The 23526-nt window shown below is 32.8% G+C and overlaps 1 protein-coding gene across 1 annotated transcript; it reads left to right on the forward strand.

Moving 5' to 3' along the window:
- Positions 1 to 1568: 1568 nt before the first annotated feature.
- Positions 1569 to 12361, forward strand: LOC136209757 (protein DETOXIFICATION 45, chloroplastic-like). The gene is made up of 14 exons (XM_066001340.1): positions 1569 to 1853; positions 2924 to 3262; positions 4429 to 4574; positions 6073 to 6201; positions 6297 to 6448; positions 7463 to 7598; positions 8026 to 8122; positions 8683 to 8783; positions 8885 to 9048; positions 9344 to 9415; positions 10096 to 10212; positions 10323 to 10418; positions 10576 to 10697; positions 12089 to 12361. The coding sequence occupies exons 2-14, from the start codon at positions 2946 to 2948 to the stop codon at positions 12177 to 12179; spliced, it is 1740 nt and encodes a 579-aa protein (XP_065857412.1). The 5' UTR covers positions 1569 to 1853; positions 2924 to 2945; the 3' UTR covers positions 12180 to 12361.
- Positions 12362 to 23526: the final 11165 nt, after the last annotated feature.

Below are 23526 nucleotides of genomic sequence, written 5' to 3' on the forward strand. Positions count from 1 at the left end.
GCGGAACATAATACGTCATTTTATATTATTCCGTTATGTTTTGTCAATTGTATGTGGAGAGAGAAATCAGAATTGAGCGTAGTAATATGAATAATGTATCACGTTCCGTTATCGAGACATAAATTGGTATCTATATCAAAAGTTAAACCTATATTAGTGTTATTTTATATGTGGAGTCTAAATTGCTACTTCTCAAAAAAAAAAAAATTATAAACCTATTTTGGTACTTTTTTTCCTAAATTTTAATTTTGGCCTAATACATCCATGACCTTTCAAGTTGTCCAAAAATTACAACTGATCGTTGAAACAAAAATTTGTATTCTTTATTATTTTTCAAACGCTCATCAATGATAAAATAATTTAATTGTGTTCAACCATTTTCTCCTAAAATCCATTTTTTTAATGATGGTAGTTAAATGCATAAAACAAAAAATTAAATGCTCAAAATAAGTAGTGAATTGAATATTGTGAATGCTAAAACTATGAAATGATATGGGTCGATCCTAAGATTTCAAGTCCAAAAATCCTCGGTCACACCAAAGAACCAAACACATACAGAGAAAGTTCTATTGGTCACCGAACTTACATGATTGTTTCAAAATGATTACTCAACTTTAATTTATCTCAATAAAATTACTCAATTTTGAGTTTTATCTCAATAAGGTTACTCTGACGACTCCAGTGATTAAAAAGTATCAGAATGATGACATATGTGACACGTCAACATGAGTCAACTCAGACATCTGACCGAAACATACATTACATTTGTGTATGTGCCACCTAGCTATCACGTGTCGGTTATTTTTATGAAAACACCTATCTATCACGTGTCGGTTATTTTTATGAAAAAAATAGTTTTTTTTCATTAAAATAACCGACATGTGGATGTCACGTTTCGTTCAGTCAGAGGTTTGAGTTGACTCATGTTGACGTGTCACTTATGTCATCTTTCTGATGCTTTTTACTCACTAAAGTCGTCAGACTGACTTTATTGAGATAAAACTCAAAGTTGGGTAATTTTATTGAGACAAATTGAAGTTGAGTGACTATTTTGAAACAACCATATAAGTTCAGTGCATTTAACCTAGTTTTTTAGGAAGTAACAATTTAGAATCCAGGTATAAAAATAACATTAATATAGGCTTTTATTTAAAGGCTCGGTGCACTACGTGTCCCCGCTTAAATGAGGGTCAGGGGAGGGGTCCCACCACAAGGGTGTATTGGGGGCAAGCCTTCCCCTACCAATTTTTTTGATAAAAGTCCGCTCCTAAGACTCGAACACGTGACCTCTCAGTCACACGACAACAACGTTTACCGTTGCACCAATGCTCGCCCTCAACTCTAATATAGGCTTAGGTTTAAAAAATTATCAATTTAGACATCGATAACGGAACGTGTCAATTGTACATAGAAAGAGAAATAAGAACTTAGCGAAATAATATGAATGACATATCGCGTTACATTATCGAGATCTAAATTGGTACCTTATTAAGTACCAAATTAACAAATGATGGGAAATAAAAGGGTCAAATCATATATTTTTTCCATTTCCCCTATTTTGATGAGCAGACAGTAATTGATTGTGTTAAAGGATAGAATCAGAGTATTGTCCGTCTGAATCACCTCTATGCTCTATCTACGGGACCATGATGCATTCAAGTGGTTAACCATTAAATTCCCCATGTGTTGCTTCAACACTTTCTTTTTCAACAACTCTATCAAATTACCCGCTTCCTCATCTCATCCCATGTAATCAATTCTCAAAATTGAAGAGATAAATCTGTGATGCTTTAGCCTTCTCTTTCAGTTCCGATTTTGCGGTTCTCTGGTCTTCAAACTGTCCATTTTGAGAGGTAAAGTCTCAGCTTTTTTGCTCAATGTTGTTTCTGTTACCGTTAATTAAGCAAAATGAAAATGGTGTTTCTCGAATTGGGGTTTTCTGATAGCTAGCTCAACAAGTTTTGTATTTTCCCCAATTTTGGTACTTATGTTATGAGTTACAAACCAGCCAAATTTACTGTAATGCAGTTGGTTTAGTTGTTCTTTAAGCATTAATCATGGATTATCATATAATATTGGGGTGAAATCTTCAATTTTTTTTTGGATTTTGGTCAATTAGTCATGGAAAGAAAAAACATTTTGAATTCAGTAGCAAATAATTAGGGCTGTAAATGAGCCGAGCTGCTCAAGAGCGCTTGGTGGTCTTCGGCTCTATTTGTAAAATAGCCTGAGTTTGAGCTCGGCGAATCTCGGCTTGCTAGGTCGGGAGCATGCTCGATTATTCATTCATGAACATGCTCGATTATTCGTTCATGAACAAGCTCGATTATAATGTTTATGAACATGCTTTGGTTCCATTTTTTCTCAATAATAATATTTCTCCTTGGTGCGACGGTAAACGTTGTTGTCGTGTGACCAAGAGGTCACGAGTTCGAGTCTTAGGAGCAGCCTCTTGCCAAATAAATTGGCAGGGGAAGGCTTGCCCCCGGTACACCCTTCTGGTGGGAACCCTCCCCGGACCCTCACTCAGCGGGGACGCATAGTGCACCAGGCCGCCTTTAATAATATTTCCAGAAGGGGGAAATGTAAAACAAAGTAGTTTTATGAGAACTTTAATTTTATAGATTTCAAAACTAAGTAATTCTGTGTTAAAGAAATTTCAAATCAATATAATTAATGAAAATAATTAATGCGCTAGTTCATGAACTGAATTAATGAACTACTTGCGAACAAAGCTCATGAACAGAATATTGATTTCGATTTCGAGCTCGAGCTCGTTAATTTTCTGACTAGCTGAGCTTGAGCAGGCCAAAGCTCGGCTTGGCTCGATTACAGCCCTTCACAGAATTCAAGGAGAGAGGAGTTATTCTCCAATTTTTTCTGATAACTTTACAAACTTTGCATCTTATTTGGGGTTTTACAGGCCAATCTGATTACTGGCAAATATGACCGTTACTCAAGTGAATAGTGCACAGTTTTATGGAGTCTGTGGGAGAAAAATCCAGAGAAGAGCTATCAAGAAATGGGGAAGATTTATTGCAATTGAAGGTGCCATTAAAGCTCCCAATGGTGCTTATTTGGTTTTGAGGAAGAAGAGAGGAAGAGAAAGCTTCAATGATGCCATTAAATGTTGTGGATCAATCAGTGAACCTCAAACTTCAGATTTTGATACAACTCTGCCAAGTTTGGAATTGGAGGGAAGGTTGGAATTGGAGGGAAGGTTAGGTCCAAACACTGAGAATTTGCTAAGCAAGGGAATTTTGTAAGTTGAACAACACTTTGTTCATTTGTGGTTTATTTGTTTTCATCTATATTTTTCGGATTAAATATGAAATGGAGATGCTAAACTTGCCAATTTATGATTAATTCCTCAATTTCTACAGTAAAAATAGCTTCATGTAGGGATGTAAATGGGGCGGGGATTCCCTGTCAATGGAGACGGGAATCCCTGATAAGGATCCCCATGGGATGGGGATGGGGATAATTTTGTCCTCCATGACGGGGATGAGGAAAGGTATCCCCGCCCTGTTAATCCCATCGGGGGGATCCCCGGTTATTCCCCAGGTGATTGGTTGTTTTCAATTTTTAGTTTTTTTTTTGTGATTTGGAAAATTTGAGAATGATTGTTAATACTTGGTATTATTATCCATTGTTTCTTAAACATTTTTGTCTTTACTGATTTTTTACATAAACGGTGATTCCCCATTGTGGATATCATGGAACCATTTGAACTAAAAGCTCAAGGTGATGATTTTTTTTTAACATAAACGGTGATTCCCGACGGAGAATGGGGAATGTGGATTTGAACTAAAAGCTCAAGCAGATAGTTAAGGCCCAATCATAGATCTTATATTAATCTCTGACAGTTGATAACGTTTTTGGAACATCTGTAAACGGTGAATGGGATAAATTTTTCCCAGTTTAGCGCGCTGGGATGGGGATGGGGATGGGGATGGGGAACGGGGATGGTAAATGCAATCCCTGCCCCGCCCCGCCTCGTTTACATCCCTAGCTTCATGTTTCCACTTCAAGATAAGTTTGGCACATAGGTGAATTCTTCGATTCGAGCATATGAGCAGCCAATGTTGAACGGAAACTCTTTTTCATTGCATTTCCGCATTTTGTATCTGTTTCCGTTGCAGTTTCTTTTACGTTTCCATTACTGTTTCCTAGCTATAATTTTCTAGAAATAATGTTTCTGTGTCCATTTGCGTTTCAGTTTCCGTTTCCATTTCTGTGCAACATAGGAGCGAGCGGATATCTAAATTTGTCTTTTCAGGACTTTATGTACTAATTGGCCCCGGACTTTATATACTCGTATTTGATGGATTTTACTGCATCATTTGTTGTGAACATCTATATTTTATTGTCTCCTTGATGATGGAATGTGCAAAGCTTTACTTACTGCAATTCTGGTTTGTTTCTCAGCGATGCAACGAGTCCCTCGGAAACCAGTCAGTCTTCACCTCAAAGTGTTCAAATGGAGCTTATAATGCTTTCGGTACCGGCAATTGCTGGACAGGCAATTGAACCATTAGCACAACTCATGGAAACAGCTTATGTTGGTAGATTAGGTAAGTTTTTTCTGGTTTCAATTCGCTCTCATTGATGTCGTTTGCAGGATAATACTTTTGACAGGGCGAAAGATAAAATTTTGACTAATGTACTTGCCACAATTTGTCGGTTTGACCCCATGTAATTCCTTACGCACTGTTAAAAGGCGTGTGGTCAAACCAGGGTCGGCCCTGAGGGGTAAAATGAGGGGCGACCGTCAAGGCCCCTCGACTAAGGAGGCCCAAATTCTTAAAAAAAAAACCGGGATGTGATCCAAAATTGCCTCTATTGTTTTTAGGGAAGTGAAAATTTGCCTCTAATGTTTCTAAGTAGCATCAATTTTACCCCTACCAGACACTAAAAGGTTGGCTGTAATTTAATTCACTATTTAACTATAACATCAGACCTTCTAAGGGTAATTAGTATCGGCGGTCACAAAAGTTTGGACAATGTCCTCAAAAAGTCACAAAAGTTTAATTTGTCTCAATAAATTCACTTAAATTTCTTTTTGTCCCAATAAAGTCACTTTGGACGTTTTTTGATCATTTTTTTGTTGGAGTTGATTATGTGACATCTAACCACATGTCTCAACGCCATGTGACATAATAAAAAACATTTAACAACAAATTAACCTAAATAAATAAGGATTGTCATTTAAAATTTTAACTACAAATTAACCTACGTTGCATATGGATTATCCATTAAAATGTATAGTTACATTTTTTTAATATGTTAGGTGGCGCTAATATGATGTTGAGATGTCAGAGTAATTTCGGCAAAAAGATGACTAAAAAACGTTGAAAGTGACTTTATTGGGACAACAACAAACTTAAGTGATTTTAATGAAAGAAATTAAACTTTTGTAACTTTTTGAAGACATAATCAAAACTTTTGTGACCACTGGTTCTAATTACCCGACCTTCTAATCATCAATTATGTCTAAAAATGTTTACTGTGTTGCAAACAGTTACAAAAACGTGCCAAAATATAAAAAATGAAGTATGCAAACCACCTGACAAAACTGCACGAAACTGCTTCAATTTATAGACGAAACAAACTTGTTTGGAAAGTCCTATGTGACAGTCAAATAACAGTCAAACTAGTATGTTCAAATTTTCTGTAAGGTATGGGTAAAATTTATCCTTCTTGGACACATTGGGGGCAAAATTTTACCATTCCATATGTGCAAAATTTAGACTTTATCCTAAAATTTGAAAGAATTACTGATTTTGAAGTCAACGTGCAAAATTTTGCTTCCACTTCGTCTCCTCCACTCTAATTTCCAAGATTTAAAATAACCACTAAAATTTCTTCTTTAAATTCATATTTTTCCTTCTTTGAATTTCATCCTTATTCTCTATATGTGTTTAAAATTTTAGAATGTATGTCTAAAAGGGTCCAAATTTATTATTTCGGGTCAAACTATATCCTCCAAGTTCAGCTCTTCGAATCAATTTCAATATTCAGTATCATATTTCAGTTTTGAAGCTAAATAAGATCTTAAACCTGTTTTAAAAGGACCTCTGGAGTTAGCATCAGCAGGAGTTTCCATGTCAATATTCAATATCGTTTCAAAGGTTTTCAATATTCCGCTCCTTAGTGTTGCAACTTCATATGTGGCTGAAGATATTTCGAGGAATTCTACGGGTGCGTATAAATATTTTTTTACTAAATAAATGTACACATTTCATGGTTAGAAAGTTTGACATTTTAGTTTAAATCTGAAGTTGTTTGATGTACAGATGATCTCCATTTCAACGATAAGACGACTGAAAGAAAGCCATTGCCTTCAGTCTCTACAGCCTTAGTTTTAGCAATTGGGATTGGTTTATTTGAGGCTTTAGCAATGTATTTGGGATCCGGAACATTTCTCAACGTTATGGGGATATCGTCTGTAAGTAATAAAAAAATAATACATTATAATACATAGTTAATAGCAGAAAAACCGGGTTAAATGCACCGTTGGTCAGTGAATGGTTGTCTCAAAATGGTCACTCAACTTCAAGTTGTCTCAATAAAATCACTCAACTTTGAGTTTTGTCTCAATTATGTCACTCCGGCTATTTTAATGGTTAAAAGGCATCAGAATGATGACATGACTGTCGTGTGGTTATTTTTATGAAAAAAATTATTTATTTTTTTATTTTTTTATAAAATTAACAGATATGTGGTTGCCACCTTATGTGGATTCCATTTGTCGTTTTGGTAAGAGATATGAGTTGACTTATGCTGATGTGTCACCAATGTCATCGTTTCGATCCCTTTTAATCACTGATTGAGACAAAACTCAAAATTGAGTGATTTTATTGAGACAAATTGAAGATGCGTGACAATTTTAAAACAACCATGTAAGTTCGGTGACCGGTGATGCATTGAACCCTAGAAAAACCCCGTACTTGGCGCATTTTGTCACTTTGGCCTTTGTACCTCAGTTTTGGCATATATGGCCTTTTTACTTCAGTTTTGGGTTAAATGCACCATTAGTCCCTGAATTTTCATGTGTCATCTAGGTGGCAGCAATGTGTCATCTAGGTGGCAGCCGCGTTCGTTTCAGTCAATTGTGAAAGTTGACTGCTGCTGATGTGGCCACCACGTCACTTTTCCGGTGTCTTTTTACTCGCTGTAGTGACTTTATTGAGAGAAAATACAAAGTTTGAATGATTTTATTTAGACAGATGAGTGACTATTTTAAGACAACCATGAAAATTCAATGACAAATGGCGCATTTAACCCCTTCAGTTTTTCGTAAAATTTGGTCCTTAAAAGCATGACCTTTGGCAGATAGTATCTTTAGCAGTGTATTATACGTTCCAATACACTGCTAATTAAACTGTCTTACGATAAAATTTACTATTATATACACAATTTCCGTCTAGAGACTGGATTTCTAATTCGTTTTTCTGAACAGGCTTCGCCTATGCGTATTGCAGCTGAAAAGTTTCTAAAACTCAGAGCAATTGGTGCTCCTGCAGTTGTTCTTTATCTCGCCATTCAAGGCATATTCCGCGGTTTCAAGGACACGAAGACTCCTGTCTTATGTCTAGGCAAGTGTCTCCCTTTTGAAATGTCTATAAAGTATGTAACCATATGATTAACGAGCTGAACTTACATTAGATTTAGTCGCCACGAGCCCCTGAACTTCAATGTATAATACAGAAAAGATGCCCCCACGCAAATTGGTTTAGTCGCCTTTGTCTGCAAGAACGATAGCTAAGAGTACAAGGCAGCATGATGGAGGAAACTTGAGATGTATGACCTGATATAGTAAGAAAAAAAGTTATTAGATTTTTATAAATTTGCAAATAGAGCACAAAAGGTTGTAGATTTAGCACAATTTATGCTCGACTCGAGAAATTTTCGTAACGAGTAAACTAAAATGTTAAGCGTATTTCAGTATTTATGCTTCGAAATAGATTCTCAATATATCATTTTATTACTCTGACCGAACGTTGGGAGATTGATTTGCTGCAGGACTTGGAAATTTGTCTGCTGTGTTCTTATTTCCGTTATTAATGCACTATTTTCGCCTGGGTGTAACCGGTGCTGCAATTTCTACTGTTGCGTCGCAGTACGTGCTTTAACATTTGGTTTTGTTCTTTTCTCGTGTAATTTTAATATAAGGCCTAATACATCATCAACTACCTGAACTTGTCCATAAAAGTAGATTGACTTCCTGAACTTTGTTAGTGTCTCACCAGCTCCCTAAATTTGCTTATTTCGTATCATGAGCTTCCTAAATTTTTCCATAAAAGTAGATTAGCTCCCTGCACTTTGTAAATGTCTCACCAGCTCCTTGAACTTGCTTATTCCGTAACAACTAAATACAAAAACCATAATTCTAACTCTCGATCCTCATCCATTCGATCTCTCGAATAGATGAAGATGTATTTTTTAGAATTTAGGTTTAATAAGTTTTTGTATTTAGTTGTTACGAAATAACAAGTTTAGAGAGCCGATGAGACATTTGCAAAGTTCAGCGAGCTAATATACAAGTTTAATGAGCTGGTGAGACACTAACAAAGTTCAGGGAGTCAATCTACTTGTATGGACAAGTTCAGCGAGCTGGTGATGTATTAAGCCTTAATATAATGTGCGTCGTTAATGATAACTATGTTTCAAATATGACAGATACATTGTTTGCTTTTTGATGGTATGGTTTCTTAATAAGCGGACACCGTTGTCACTTCCCAGCGCAAAAGGTTTGCAGTTCGGTGGCTATTTAAGATCGGGTGAGTGTTAAAGAATCAAGCTTTGTTTCATATCAGTTGAACTTTCATTTTATGTAGCTGCAAAAGCCATTCTCAACTATAAGGTATTTGATTTTCCTTAGGTGGGTTCCTTTTGGGACGGACTCTAGCCGCTGTCATGACGATAACCTTAAGTACGTCTATGGCTGCTCGACAGGGAGCAATTGCCATGGCAGCTCATCAAATATGCTTGCAAGTCTGGTTATCTGTTTCACTCCTTGTTGATGCTCAAGCTGCATCCAGTCAGGTGACTATCGACATTCTGAGAAACCGGGATTTTCTTAAATTTTTGAAACGTAACTCGAAAAGTTTCATAAAGTTTTTTAAATTTCAAATCCTGAATTGAACTTTTGCATTACAATGTGGTCATTCAACTTCATATTTTTTGGCAAATTAGTCCAAAAATAACATCTGCTCCAATCAATCGCATACTGACACGGCTATATTTGGGACGATTGGACTCTGCTTTTGATACGCAAAATTTATTTTGGACCTAGTTGATCTTGCTTGACAAGTTTAAGGATCAAATTCATCATTTGCAGGCCCTGATTGCAAGTTCTGCTGCAAAAGGTGACTACAGAAGAGTTAAAGAAATTGCTTTCTGTGCTTTGAAGGTAATTTTACTTCTACTTTTCAAAAACAGGATAAGGTGCAAAAAAAATACCCCAAACGTTAACGGTCAGAAGCAAATTTATCCATAACGTCTAAAATGATGCAATATTATCCCTAAAGTTGGCAGACAAGAGCAATTTTACCCATAACAACATTAGGGGTAAAATAGCTCTTGCCTGTTAACGTTAAAGGTAAAATTGCGCTATTTTAGACGTTATGCGTAAAATCGCTCCTGGCTGTCAATGTAAGGGTATTTTTGGACCTTATCCCTTTCAAAAACTATATATATTTAGCAGTGTTATAAAAATCGGTCAAGTCAGCGACTAAAACCGATATTGTATAACTGGTCGGCATAAGTTGGGAGCTCGATTTTCTTCCCCTAGGCGGTTCATATCGGGTTAAGTTGGATTAGGCAGAAAAAATCGGCTCAATTTATAGATTACAATTAGTAAAAAATAATATAAGTAATTAGTATTAACTAATAACTATTTTATTATTTATTTAAAACAAATATTATATTTTTCGATTATATAATATTTATTTAATATAAATCTAAAAAATGGAAAAATACAAATTCAATTAATCCCGATTAATTTTCGGAGATCTTATCAGCCCGACTAGCGACTTTTACAACACAGATCTTTAGTCATAAAGCTAAAAAATGTTTATCTGTTTTCGTCAGACTGGATTATTTACCGGCATTTCATTAGCCATCATACTCGGCGTATCATTTGGTTCTTTAGCGACTCTGTTCACCACAGACGTTGAAGTACTCGCGATCGTTAGAACAGGAGCTCTGGTGCGAAAACAATCTCTTTTTAATGTTTTTCATTCTTTGATGAGCTTGATTTTACATGATTTAGTTTAACAACTCCCTCTTATTCTTTAAATTTGGTCATCAATTTACAGTTTGTTAGCGGGAGTCAACCGATAAATGCTCTGGCGTACATTTTCGACGGTCTTCATTATGGAATATCAGACTTTTCATATGCTGCTTGGTCTATGGTAAGCTGGATGAATCATGAAACATGAATTACAAACTATGTTGCACGGAAACGAAAGGCGGAAACGCTAATGAAAAAGAGTTTCCGTGCAACGTAGATTATAAACGAACATTTGCTTTTGTTTTCTCTAACTCATGTATATGTTTATGAAATAATAGATGGCAGTTGGGGCAGTTTCATCTGGGTTTATGGTGTATGCACCCTCCATTTTTGGTCTTTCTGGAGTATGGTCTGGATTAACTCTTTTCATGGGCTTGCGGACCGTAGCTGGATATATTAGGTAACGAATTCAGAATTCACTGACGGGGTGTTTGTGGTAGTCTCTCGTGATTTACGGATGTTAAATTGATATTTTTTTGGGTGTTTTTACATAAAAAAAGTTAAAGCCTCGTACATAGTTTCCATGGAATTTTCGGTGTTTTCCGGTGACCAGTGGATGCTGAAGCGCTCCTCCTGGATCCGTCCCTGATTACACTCGTAGCCTTTGAACTTCAAAAACAACTTTATGGCTACTGAACTTCGAAAACAAACACTTTGGCTATTGAACTTTATACTTTACTAACATAATGACATTTTTTTATAGTTAAATAACTCAAAATACCTCAAAATGAAAAGTTCAAAAATCAAAGTTGTTTAGAACCAAATTTCCTATAGAACTATCATTTTCGATTTTTCAAATCACTATTTTCAGATATTTCTCTCTCTAAACAATCACTTTCTAAATGATCTCAAAAGCGTTCAAGAATTAAAGTTGCTTAGAATATATTTCCATAAGATCTATAATGGAATATTACATGTTATTGGAATGGTTATTTTGATCAAGGATAAAATAGGTCATTATGTTAGTAAACTGCAAAGTTCATGGGTAATAATGTCCGGTTTTGGAGTTCAGAGACTATAATGAAAGTAGGGAAAAGTTGAGGGGCCATGAGTGTAATTTACCTTTGACTTACTTCACATAATAACCAGGGATGTAAATGGGGCGGGGATTCCCTATAGGGAATCCCCGTGGGATAGGGATGGGGATAATTTTATCCCCCATGATAGGGATGGGGCAGGGATGGGAAAGGTATGCCCGCCCCGTTAATCCCTAATGAGGATCCCCGATTATTCCCTGTGATAATTGTTTTTTTTTATGATTGAAGTACATTTTAATTAGGTGATTGGTTGTTTTCAATTTTTAGTTTATTTTTATGCTTTGAAAGATTTAAGAAAGATTGTTAATACTTGGTATTATTAGCCACGGTTTCTTAAACGTTTTTATCTCTGTTTCTTAAACGTTTTTGTCTTTACTGATTTTTTAAACATGAACAGTGATTCCCTGCGGAGATTAGGGGATGGGGAATGTGGATAACTTTTTTGGAATATCCGTAAATGGAAAATGGAGATTCTCGTGGGTACGGAGATTCCCCGTGGAACAAGGATGGGGATAAGTTTGTCTGTAACTCGTGGGGACGTGGATGAGAAATGCATTCCCTGTCCCGTCCCGTCCCGTTTACATCCCTAATGATAACTTTGTTGCAAAATGACTTTTACAATTACTTCAGTTGAGAACATGACATTTTTGCTAAATTTTGATAATGACAACAATGTATGATTTTGGATTAATTTATTAAAAAATTATAAAGTTGGAGGATCAAATTGATATTAAAAAGTTCATTTTTTTAACAGGTTAATATCAAAAAAAGGCCCATGGTGGTTCCTGCAAGAAAACGCCGGCGAAAACTTGAGAATTGTTGATGTAGGACACGATATGTTTTAGTGAAGTTTTTTAGGAGTTATGCTTTAGTTTTATATATTCCTTGTAAATGTAAGTATTTCTCCGTCCTGAATCATACGGAGTTTCTTAAAGTTATTCATTAGTATTCAACTCCTTAAAAATAAAGAATATAATGTAAGCAATTTTACTCCAAACGTATAAAATTGTGCTGTTTTATTTTTAAACATCCAAGAGCAATTTTTCCCTAACACTGATGTTGTAATGCTTTGAATCAGTATAACAAACTACGATAGGAAGGAAGCAACGGGATTTTGCAGGATTCGACATCGTATATCTTGTTTCCTATTTGGATTAGTATTGTGTTTAGGTTTTCTATTTGGATTTGACATCATGGGGACATCGTGAGTTCCAATTCGGTTTAGGTTAGATATCGTGGGTATTATAAATACTCTATTATATAAACCTAATTTGTAATCTGATTTTCCGCCTCCTAATAAATACTATTATCCGTCTGTCTATGGACTAGCCAACACAACGTTGTTGAACCACGAAAATCTATGTTTCAATTCTTTGTTTACTTATCTTTCGTTAAATCCGCACAACAGTTGACATGTTGGGTCAATTGGAGAAATTAATCATCAAATTGTCTTCTCGGTTATGAATTTTGTCATTTACACTTCACATGTGCATCATTTTATCATTCAGTAGTAATAAATCACAAACATATGATTAAACGTAAATTTTTTTTTTTAAAATATACTATATTTTGTACGAGTTGGATAAAAAAATTCAATTATTTCACCGAATTTAAAATACTAATCTCTAATTCTATTATTAAATCACAAAAAATATGATTTTTTTTTAAATAAGCTTACGTACAATTAGTGTAAAATATTTGTATTTTATAATAATGTTTGAAAAGAGTCTAATTTGCGAATATTAGAGATAAAAATGATTTTGACTGCTAATGTTAAGGATAAAATTGCACAATTTTAGACGTTAAGAATAAAATTGTTTATATCCGTTTTGAGGTATTTTTACACTTTAACTTTAAAAATAACATAAGGCTTCCTATATGTAAATAAATAATAAAGCATAAGGCTTCCTATATGTAAATAAATAATAAAGCAATACATTTAATTATTAAACTATTTAATGTGAATACTTTTACAGTTTTTGTTAATGCTTTGTGAGAGGAAAGTTTTTCTGGCTTCTGCTGTAATATACCCCACAAATCAATCGTGACAAGTCCTATAAAGACCCCACAAATCAATACAGGTGTTAAAATGGGTTATATTCCATTTAATGTCCCATTTGACTCATAGAATACATAAATTGGATTGTTAGTTAGTTGGATTTATACTTGTTTGAAAGTCCACTGGTCCGACCAACCCGTCTAAGTCCGCTCTTCAAAAACTGGGTTTGGACGTATATGTTTCGTAATAGGTCCGGTCCGGTTCAAACCCACTTAGGCTCGCATATAGAGTAGATTGAGCTTGGGATTTGTCTCAAAACCCAGGTCTAGCCCTGCTCTGCCCTGCCCGAAATTTTAATAATAATTTTGATTTAATAACTTTTATAGTTTAATAAACTTTATATTCCAAAAATAAAATTTTAAATTTTTTTAATATAAAAATTTCCAAACCATATATTTTTTAGAATTGGTGAACATGTATATATTTTTGTTACTATTTTATTTATTACTATAAAAAATATTTTTTTAATTTAGGATTGCGTTAATTAATTTTTATTGAAATAATCCTCTAAAATTTAGTTTATTGTATTTTATTATTTATATTTATAGTATAATTTTTTAGTTTAATTTTAATTTTTAAAAAATACAAAGATATTAGTTGGGCCGGACCGGGTTGGGTTTGACAATTAGTTCTTTTAGCTTGGCCCAACCCGGCCCGAGCCCGATGTAAATATAGTGCGGACTTGGTTGGGCTTGGGCAAAGTAATTATGTGACAAGTCCGGTTAGGCCCGGCTCAATCCTAGTCCGGCTCAGCCCATGAACATGTCTAGTTGGATTGATGCATTTAATAATTTGTGAAAAATGAATAAAAAACCTGAAAAACGAGAAACGTGAAAAATGTTAAAATGTGAAAAATAGAAACATAAATTTATATAAAACTTTAACTTAATCAAATGTTAATTTTTTTAAAAATTTGTGGTTTCACGATTCGTAAATCGTACCAGTGGTGCTTTTTGTCCAAAAAATAACCATGTGGTTTGTCGTTAGCAAATTCACGATAAATATCTTAACACTCATCAATCATGACAAACTCATTGGACAGTTGCGAATTTGTTTTACATCAATCGTCCAATTTAAAGTCATTGTTATATGATGTGTTGCTCCTGTATCAATAATCCATGCACGCTCATTAGAGAGTCAATCTCTCAATTTCGGTAAGTTGAGAAGATTAATGATATGTTGCCATTTCTGGAGTTATGCTCGACAATCCAGCTTGCTCCGCAATGCGAGGCTGCTGCCACTGGGATTTAGTCTTCTCGTCATCGTCCCCTGCCATATCCCCAAATAAAAGATGAAAAATTGTGTTTTGTGGTTTTCACTTGCCTCAACCAACCTCTCGGATGAAGAAAAAACAGTTGTATTTCTTAGGATAGTATGACCTTGACTTTCCAAGTCCGGAATCACGCCCATAAAATACTCCTAAAATATCTAAACTCTCATTAATTATCTCCTAAAATAATGTTACAATGTCACATCTAGAATGCTTGTAGATAATATTTTGTATAAGCAACTGATATGTAATTCGAAATAAAATAACTTATTTAGTTGAAATTTGATGTTTTTATTAGATCAATTGTTACGTGTAATAAAAATATGTTATTTTTAAGTAATTTTTGTTTTACATTATTGATTTTTTTACATTATTTTTTACTTGCACTTATTTATTAGGGCCCGCATTCGGTACTTCGCCCCTGAACCTCTAGAATCTCAAGATCGGCCCTGAATATAATAAAGAAAAACAAAAGGCATAATACTGATTTGGTTATTCAAAGTCGATTAAAGCCTTAAATTATCAAATCATCAGTCATGTTTCTAAACTAAATAAAAATTATTAATTGAGTCATCATTCTAAAAAAATCATCAATTCAGATCTCATCGAAAATCATTCAGTTTAACAGTTTCAGACTTTCTTCTCTAAATTCATTTTAAACTAACATAGAGATTATTACAGTCCATATTAAATAGTCACAGTTTCTGATTTTATAATAGGATGAGGATTCAATCGATGATTTTTGCTTAATTCAAAGATCTGATTGATGCTTTTGATAATTTAACATCTTGTTTGGCATCCTTCTCCTTTGAAGAATCCTCTCTAGGATTTGAAGAAACCAATCGAAAAAAACTATCATCTTCTTCCTTTTCCTTCCCATTTTCTGTCAAAGTTTTCTATTTTGTTGATCTACTTTGAGGAGGACGAAGGAACTCTGTTTTCCTTCTTCCTCCTCCCACCGGGTTATAATTTTATACTTATTATTTTTTTTTTCTTTTTAGTCTGTGTTCATATGATCTCTTTATCCGTCTGAATTGTATCTGCTTTCTACTATTCTGTCGTTTATACTATTTTCCGATTTAGCAAGAGCGGAAACGGTTTATCTTATCCGTGGATCAATAAATCTACATGGTTGCAACAAAAAAGGACTCAGATCCAAATGTTCGGAGTGGCCTAAATGGTGAAATTTGGAGTGCATCTACTTTTCTGCAGATTCTGATTTACGAGAAATATATGTTTCATTGTTGTTTTGTATTTTTTATGCCTTTATGGCCCCTTTTACTCTATGTAGTCATTTTATTCTCTTTGTAGATCTTGTAAAGTTTAATTCCTTACTATTGTTTTCATGTTGTACTTATTGTGTTTTGATCTAATGAAAATAATATTTTCTATAAAAAAAACTTTAGTTTGAGGAGTTAAATGACTGTTATGTCAAAACAAAAATACATTTTTTTTCTCTCTTTTTTTCAATTGGGATGTTTGTTTTTATTTTTGGGAAATTTTTTTTGCTAAAAGTATAAAATATTCTGTTTGATCGGGTTTATTAAAAAGTAATTTTTAATTTTTGTTAATTAAAGTTGTTAAAAATAATTAATTTTTGAAATTTTTTATTTTAAGATTAACGGTAAAATTGATAAGGTCAACCATTAGTCATTATGGAAAAAAATCAAAGTCCTTTTTAAAAAAAAAACCACAAATACCATATGCAAATGAGTTAAACTACAATATATATATTTTTTTTTAAAATTAACCCAAAAAAATTCAATAAAAAAATTGCAAACCAAAACAGATAAAGGATTTACTATCTTCTAATTAAAAATAAGAAAACCTCAAAACCTATTATTGTTAATTATCTTTGCAAAGTTATTGTTGATGAAGATAGGTAGTTGGGAATTTAATTGTCTACTACTAAAATTACATAAAATATTAATTTAGTTATTCATTATTGAGATTAGATATTATCTACTTATCACATCATATATTAATATTACTTAATATATTGTTGGAAAAAATTAATCTTTAGTCTATTAGTTGAGAGTTTATGTTGATTGTAAAGATCATGAATTTAAATGGCAAAAAGCATCATTAGTTTCATGATCTTTCATTTTTTGGTTTATTAAACCCTTGATCTTTTATTTGGACACATTAAGTTCCTGATCATTTATTTTTGGTCTCATTAAGCCCTTGATGACCAAATTAGTAAGTTGTGAACATCTAATTTTGTTAAAAATACATTATTAACTTCATATGTATTTCAAATTATTAAAAAAATATTTTTTACAGTTTGAATTAAGGTTTGTCCAGTTTTTCTATAAACACATTACACATCCAAAACTGCTTTCAAATAGTTAAAAAATACAAATTTTGAATGACGGTACAATGAATAACAGTCTGTTAACCGAATTAGATGTTCACAACTTACTAATTTGGTTATCAATGGTATATGAGACCAAAATAAATAATCAAGGACTTAATATATTCAAATAAAAAATTAAGGGTTTAATGAACTAAAAAATAAAAGATCAGAGACCTAATAATACTTTTTACCAATTTAAATCATATGAGTGAGATGGATTTAGGGAGGTTTTATTTGTTTTTAATATAATTTTTTTTATTTAATGTAAATGTATTGCATGTAATTTTTTTTTTAAATAAAACGAATATAAAAATGTGTAAAAAACAATAAAATTGGACTCACAGAAATTAATAGTATATGAAAGTTGAGAGAAAAGGATGTGAGAAATCTAAAGGAGTTGGTCAATATTTGGCGGTGAATTAATAGGGTAAATTACACCTATAGCCACTCAACTTTATCCATTTTAACATCGTGGCTATTGAACTTTAATTTTTAACGGTATGGTTACTGAACTTTACATTTTTTCACATTGGTAGCCACTCAATTTTTACTAACTCCTCAAAGTGACCGTTAACGACCTTAAAATGAAAATATTCAAGAATTAAAATTGTTCAGAACGACATTTACCATGAAACCACATTTTATATTTCCAAAATCACATTTTTTGGAGCTTTATCTCTCTAAAAGTTCACACTCTCTCTTAACAAAACAACACCTAAATGACCTCAAAACGAAAATTTTCAAGAATTGAGTGGCCAACGGTTGTTTTAAGGCATTGAGTGGCCACCGGTGTTAAAAAGTGTAAAATTCAGTGGCTATATTATTAAGAATTGAAGTTCAGTAGTTATAATGTTAAATGAGTAAAATTCAGTGGCCATATAAGAGTAATTTACCCTGAATTAATATGATAAACTTGAAGTGATTGATTATAAATGAAAACATACATATATTTTGGTACTCATATTTTTGTACTGTCGATATTTGGCGGTGAATTAATATGATAAACTTGAAAACAAACATATTTTGGTATTGATGTTTTTGTACTTGTCTTCTTCAATGGTTGTATGTGTATAATTATTGACTCAGAGGATGTTTGGTTACCTACTTTTCAGCTCATGTTTGTCTTTTCACTTTAAAAGGTAGAGTTTTAGGTGTTTAGTTAGACACCTCATGTTTGTCTTTTAGGGCTGAAAAGTAGCATTTTCGAAAGGCAAACAGCAAACAGGAACATTAAACAGCAAATAGGAACAACAAACAGCAAGTAACCAAACGGGAAGCTATATTTTAATTTTCCAGCTTAAAAATTCATCTTCAATTCCTGAAAATAAGTCTATCAAATTCCCTGTGAACAGAACACTTGGTGTGAATACTATCAAACGTACAAACTTCTTAATGATGCAACTTGTACAACAAAAGAAAGTGATGAAGTAAAGTACACTCTCTACTATTTATTACATGTAGTTTTGTTATTTCATCTTACTTGAATAATTTCCTTTTTTCTTGTTAGGTTGTGATGATTTGTGTAGTTTGTCAAATCAATATGACAAATATGAAAGCATACATATGAAGCACATAAATGATATCAAACTTGCGTAATTTTAAAACTTTCAACAGATCTAATGTCCGCGTAAGTCCAAATCCAAGACTTTGGATCTCATGGCTTTAAAACGTATCTACATGTATGGATTCTCATCTTACTAATAAGCCACAATCACTCCCTCTCCATTTCCGATGTGGGATTCAGTTCATTCCTACCCCCATTGTCATCCCTTAGGGCCGCTTCTTGCTCAGGCCTTCTACCCCAGCGCCACCCACTCTGGACCGGGTCATTACAGGCCCACCAACTTCCGCCTGGTTCGTCCCCGAACCACACATCGTACGTGGAGAGTTGATTCTAATACCAATTGTAACATCTTGGTCCAATATCATGTAGATATTGTCCGTTTTGGTCCAAATCCAACACCTTGGACCTCACGGCTTTAAAACGCGTATGCATGTATGGATTCTCATCTTACTAATAAGCCACAATCACTCCCTCTCCATTTCCGATGTGGGATTCAGTTCATTCCTGCCCTCATTGTCATCCTTTAGGACCACTCATTGTTCAGGTCTTCTACCCTGGCGCCATCCACTCCGGACCGGATCATTACACACATAATTTTAGGTACCTTGTTTTTCTTTGTTATTATCGTTATCACATAATTTTAGGTCATGTTTGCTTCATGCGTTTCTATTTATTGTTGTTGTTATGTTTGTTGTTACTGATAGGTAGTAAATAATAATTGATTTTCCTGTTAAAAGCAGTTGTTTGGAATTTTTAACAAACACTTTTTGTCTACTATTTAGATTTAAAAGGTAAAAGACAGTTCCGAAAAATGAAAGCAAAAGAGCACTTAGTCACTCATAAAATCAGTACGAGTTTCATTTGTGATAACGATTCTCATCTCTACTCTTAATCACTCGTTATTTTGGTTTTTTTTATTAATAATTATCATGATTGTCTCTCCTTTTCGCAATGAGGAAATATAACAATACATAATGATTTTAATAAAAATAAAAATAAAAATAAATAAGAAATGTGTATGATGAGTATTGTTGGGGATGATATGTATTTTGATACTCTTAAATAAGAGTCAATTGTTTATAGGAATAAGGACCAAATTTAACCCTAATATTTTAAATGAAGTGCATATTTAGCCTTAACGTATGAAATAATGCAAATTTAACCTTAACGTTTCCAAGCAAGATCAAACCCTACGTTATCGAAAATTAGAAAAGTCTGATTTTACTGGTATACAACTCTCTAAAAAGACATGTAATATGAAACGGAGGGAGTAAGATATTTAGTGTATTACTAACACTAACAAAATTATAAAATTTTTGTTAAAATACTAAAAGCTTAATCTGCTACGTACAAATTAATCATAATTTTTTTTTATCAAACTATCTAAAATATTTACTATTTTAATAATATATTTATAAAAAAATATGAAACTGCTTCAATTTATCGGAAAACCTATTTGGAAAGTCTGATGTTGCAATTAAATAACATTCAAACCAGTCTTTTTAAATAATGTAGGGCTAAAATTGATTTTGATGAAAAATATTAAGATTAAATTTGCATTATTTTATACATTAAAACTAAATTTACAATTCGCTTTAAAACTTTTATAGTTTATATTATTTTGGCTTAATAGGCACCAAACCCTCTAAACTTGTAACTTTTTTTCACCTGGCCCCCTTAACTTAGGGGACAACCTCTCAACCCCCTCAACTCTCCAAAAACATCACATACAACCCCTTACATCCCTATGTTCGGTCAAAATATTGATCCGTGTAGAAAACACGCTTGACTGTTGACCACACCAATGCCACGTGTCATTTTTTATTAAATTTTTCCATTGAGACCCCTGCTCGGCGAGCAAGCCCATTTGTGCTCGGCGAGCAACTACCAGAGATGGATTTCGATCAAAATTCTTATGCCAGAATGGAAAATTTTAATAAAAATGTGACACGTGACATTGGTGTGGTCAACAATCAAGCACGTTTTCTATACGGGTCAATATTTTGACCGAACATATGGATGTAAGGGGCTGTATGTGATGTTTTTGGAGAGTTGAGGGGATTGAAAGGTTGTCCCCTAAGTTGAGGGGATCAGGTAAAAAAAAGTTACAAGTTTAAAAGACCGGGTGTCTATTAAACCTATTTTTTTTATAGAGTAGATTAATAACCGAGTTATAATTTATTCACTTAAGATCGGTTTTTAGTGGAATTTGTCGGTTGTTTGAAAGTTTTTTGGAATCCCCCAAATAGTGTTATGATCCACCTGTCTTCAAAAGTCAACACATGTCTTCTAATGGTTGCAACACAAATGTTACAAAATACAGGATAATGCCAACAAGAAACATTAAAAAAAAAAACCACTACAATTCGAAGTTACTTGAAAATTAGTAGGGTTGATTTGTAAAACTTAAAAACTAAAAGGATGATTTATATATATAAAAAAAGAAGGTTTCTAATTAAATAAAATAGGGATACGTTTTAAAAATGAAAAAGAGTGGCAGACAGTGGAGTGCACATAAAAATTCGGAAAACCGAAAAATCAAAAAACCAAACCGAAACCGATAGATTAGTGTACAGTTTTTAATTTTAAAAATAGTGGTTAATGGTTACGGTTACAGTTTTTTTATTCCGAAAAATACGGTTAACCGAAACCGACCGAATCTCAATTAAATATTAAGAAATATAAAAATAAATTTATTTATATAGATAAACAATTATTTAGTCCCTATAATTTTTCATAACTCATTAATCAATCCAATATTTAATTATAAGGTCTTTAAATTTTTTCATTTTTAATGGTTTTATCCTTCTATCAAATATTAACATCAAATGAGATGAAAATATGTAAATAACTCTTGGTTAATTTGTTATTGTCTCTCTAATTTTAGTTTATGCGGCTTTTTTTTTCTGGATATAGAAACAAAGATAAAATTTTATTACTTGTTTTCCCAAACTTTATAGCCAGAAGTTTTATTAGGGGCAATTTTACTTTTTTTTATCCGTTTAATTGTTCTTTAACACATTTTTAGACGGCGATTTCATATAGGTACTAAACAATTTAACGGAATCATAACTGAGGGATCATATAATTATTTTAAAAAATTCAAGGACTAATTAATGTGTTATGTAAAACCAGAGGGGTTAAATAATTAGTGTATTATGTAGAACCACACGGACATAATGCACGTACATATCCCTCTCCCCAGTTAATCTCTTCAACTCGTCATTGACCCGTCGCCTCCCTCACAATAAAAATTAGAATTTTTTTATTATTTTTATTTTTATTTATTAATGGTTAGAAACCGAAATAAAAAGTTAATCGACCGAAATAATTGGTTAACCGATTAGCGGTTAACCGAATTTAATGGACTAATGTACGGTTAGTGTTTTTAAAAAACCAATTAAATGATTAACCGACCGAATTAATCTTAATGGATTGGTTAACCGACCACGTGCACTCCTAACAGACAGTGATTGTCTGCCACCAATTTACGATTTAAATAATTTTTTAATCTTTTCACCCCACTTTTTCTTTATTATTTCGGTAAGTAACCCACCTAACTGTGAGAAGACACTTATAATCAGTCCTCTAATGATTGGGTGTTACAAGTAATAAACTTGTAACACCCATTAGAGTTGCTCTAAGAGCAACGTCACGGGAAAATAAATAATAAATAAAATTAAATCAAAAATTTAAATAATAAAATATAATAAAGAAAAACAAAAGGCATAATATTCTTTTGTTTCTTTAAAAACTTAAATTATCAAATCATTAATAATGTTTCGAAACTAAACAAAAATTATCAATTGAGTCTCCACCTTAAGTAAAAATATCAATTGAGACCTCATCGAAAATCATTCGGTTCAACAGTTTCAGATTTTCTTCTCCAAACTCATTTTGAACCAACACAAAAATCATTACAGTCTATATTAAATAGTTACGATTTCTTATTTTATAATAGAATGAGGATTCAATTGATGATTTTTACTTAATTTAAGGACTTAATTGATGATTTTAATAGTTTTTGTTTTTTTTTATAAAAATGTCATATATAATTTCATTAACTTAAAAAGTACAAATACAATATGAAAACAAAGAGGAATAAAACCTCTCACCCATACAGGCTACATCTAGTACAAGACCCATAAAGGGAAGAAAATAGACTATAAAGAGCAATAAAAAGACTACAAAGAGCAATAACAAAAAAAATAAATAAATAGAAATCATATCCTTCTCGTAAGTCGAATCGCATTGAAAAAATGTTGTAATTCATACTTCATCATTTAGGCTCTTCCGGATATTCGAATCTGAGTCCTTTCTGTTTTTGCAACCACGCAGATCTATAGATCTACGGTCTTTTCCGCTCTTCCTAAGACCGAAAAAAAGAATAAAAGAAAAAAGTATAGCTCACATGTGTGTAGATCTGACACAAAAAAAATGTTCAAGAAGGTATATAGACTTCAAACTAACAAAAAAGGTAAATATGAAACTAAAAACGAAGACTAAAATATAAATGGAAGGAGGAAGTCCTCTAAAGGAAACCTGAAAAAGTGACGGTGATGGTAGTGAAAATGACCCGATCTGAGAAGAAGAAAAGCAATAAGAGGAAAAAGTAGAGAGAATGAGGAGGAAAATGAGTGTCATGTCAAAACAAAAATACACTTTTTTTTTCAATTGAGTTGTTTGAATTTTTATTTTTGTTTTGCGGTTTATTTGTGATAATTAAATAGTAAAATGGTTAATTTATAAAATAAATAAACATAAGTTTTGACTTTTTTTTTAACATCATTAGTCAATTTGGACTGTATTTGCTAATGGAATCAACTTCAAAGTATATGTTTATCAACTTTTAAACCATATAGTTTATGTTTGAAAATGGTTCAAACCATAAAGTTTATTTTTATACTTTTCCCTTTATTTTAATTATTGCTATTTTTAAAGGA

The sequence above is a fragment of the Euphorbia lathyris genome, chromosome 10, assembly GCF_963576675.1.
Source record: "Euphorbia lathyris chromosome 10, ddEupLath1.1, whole genome shotgun sequence".
NCBI classification, from domain to species: domain Eukaryota; kingdom Viridiplantae; phylum Streptophyta; class Magnoliopsida; order Malpighiales; family Euphorbiaceae; genus Euphorbia; species Euphorbia lathyris.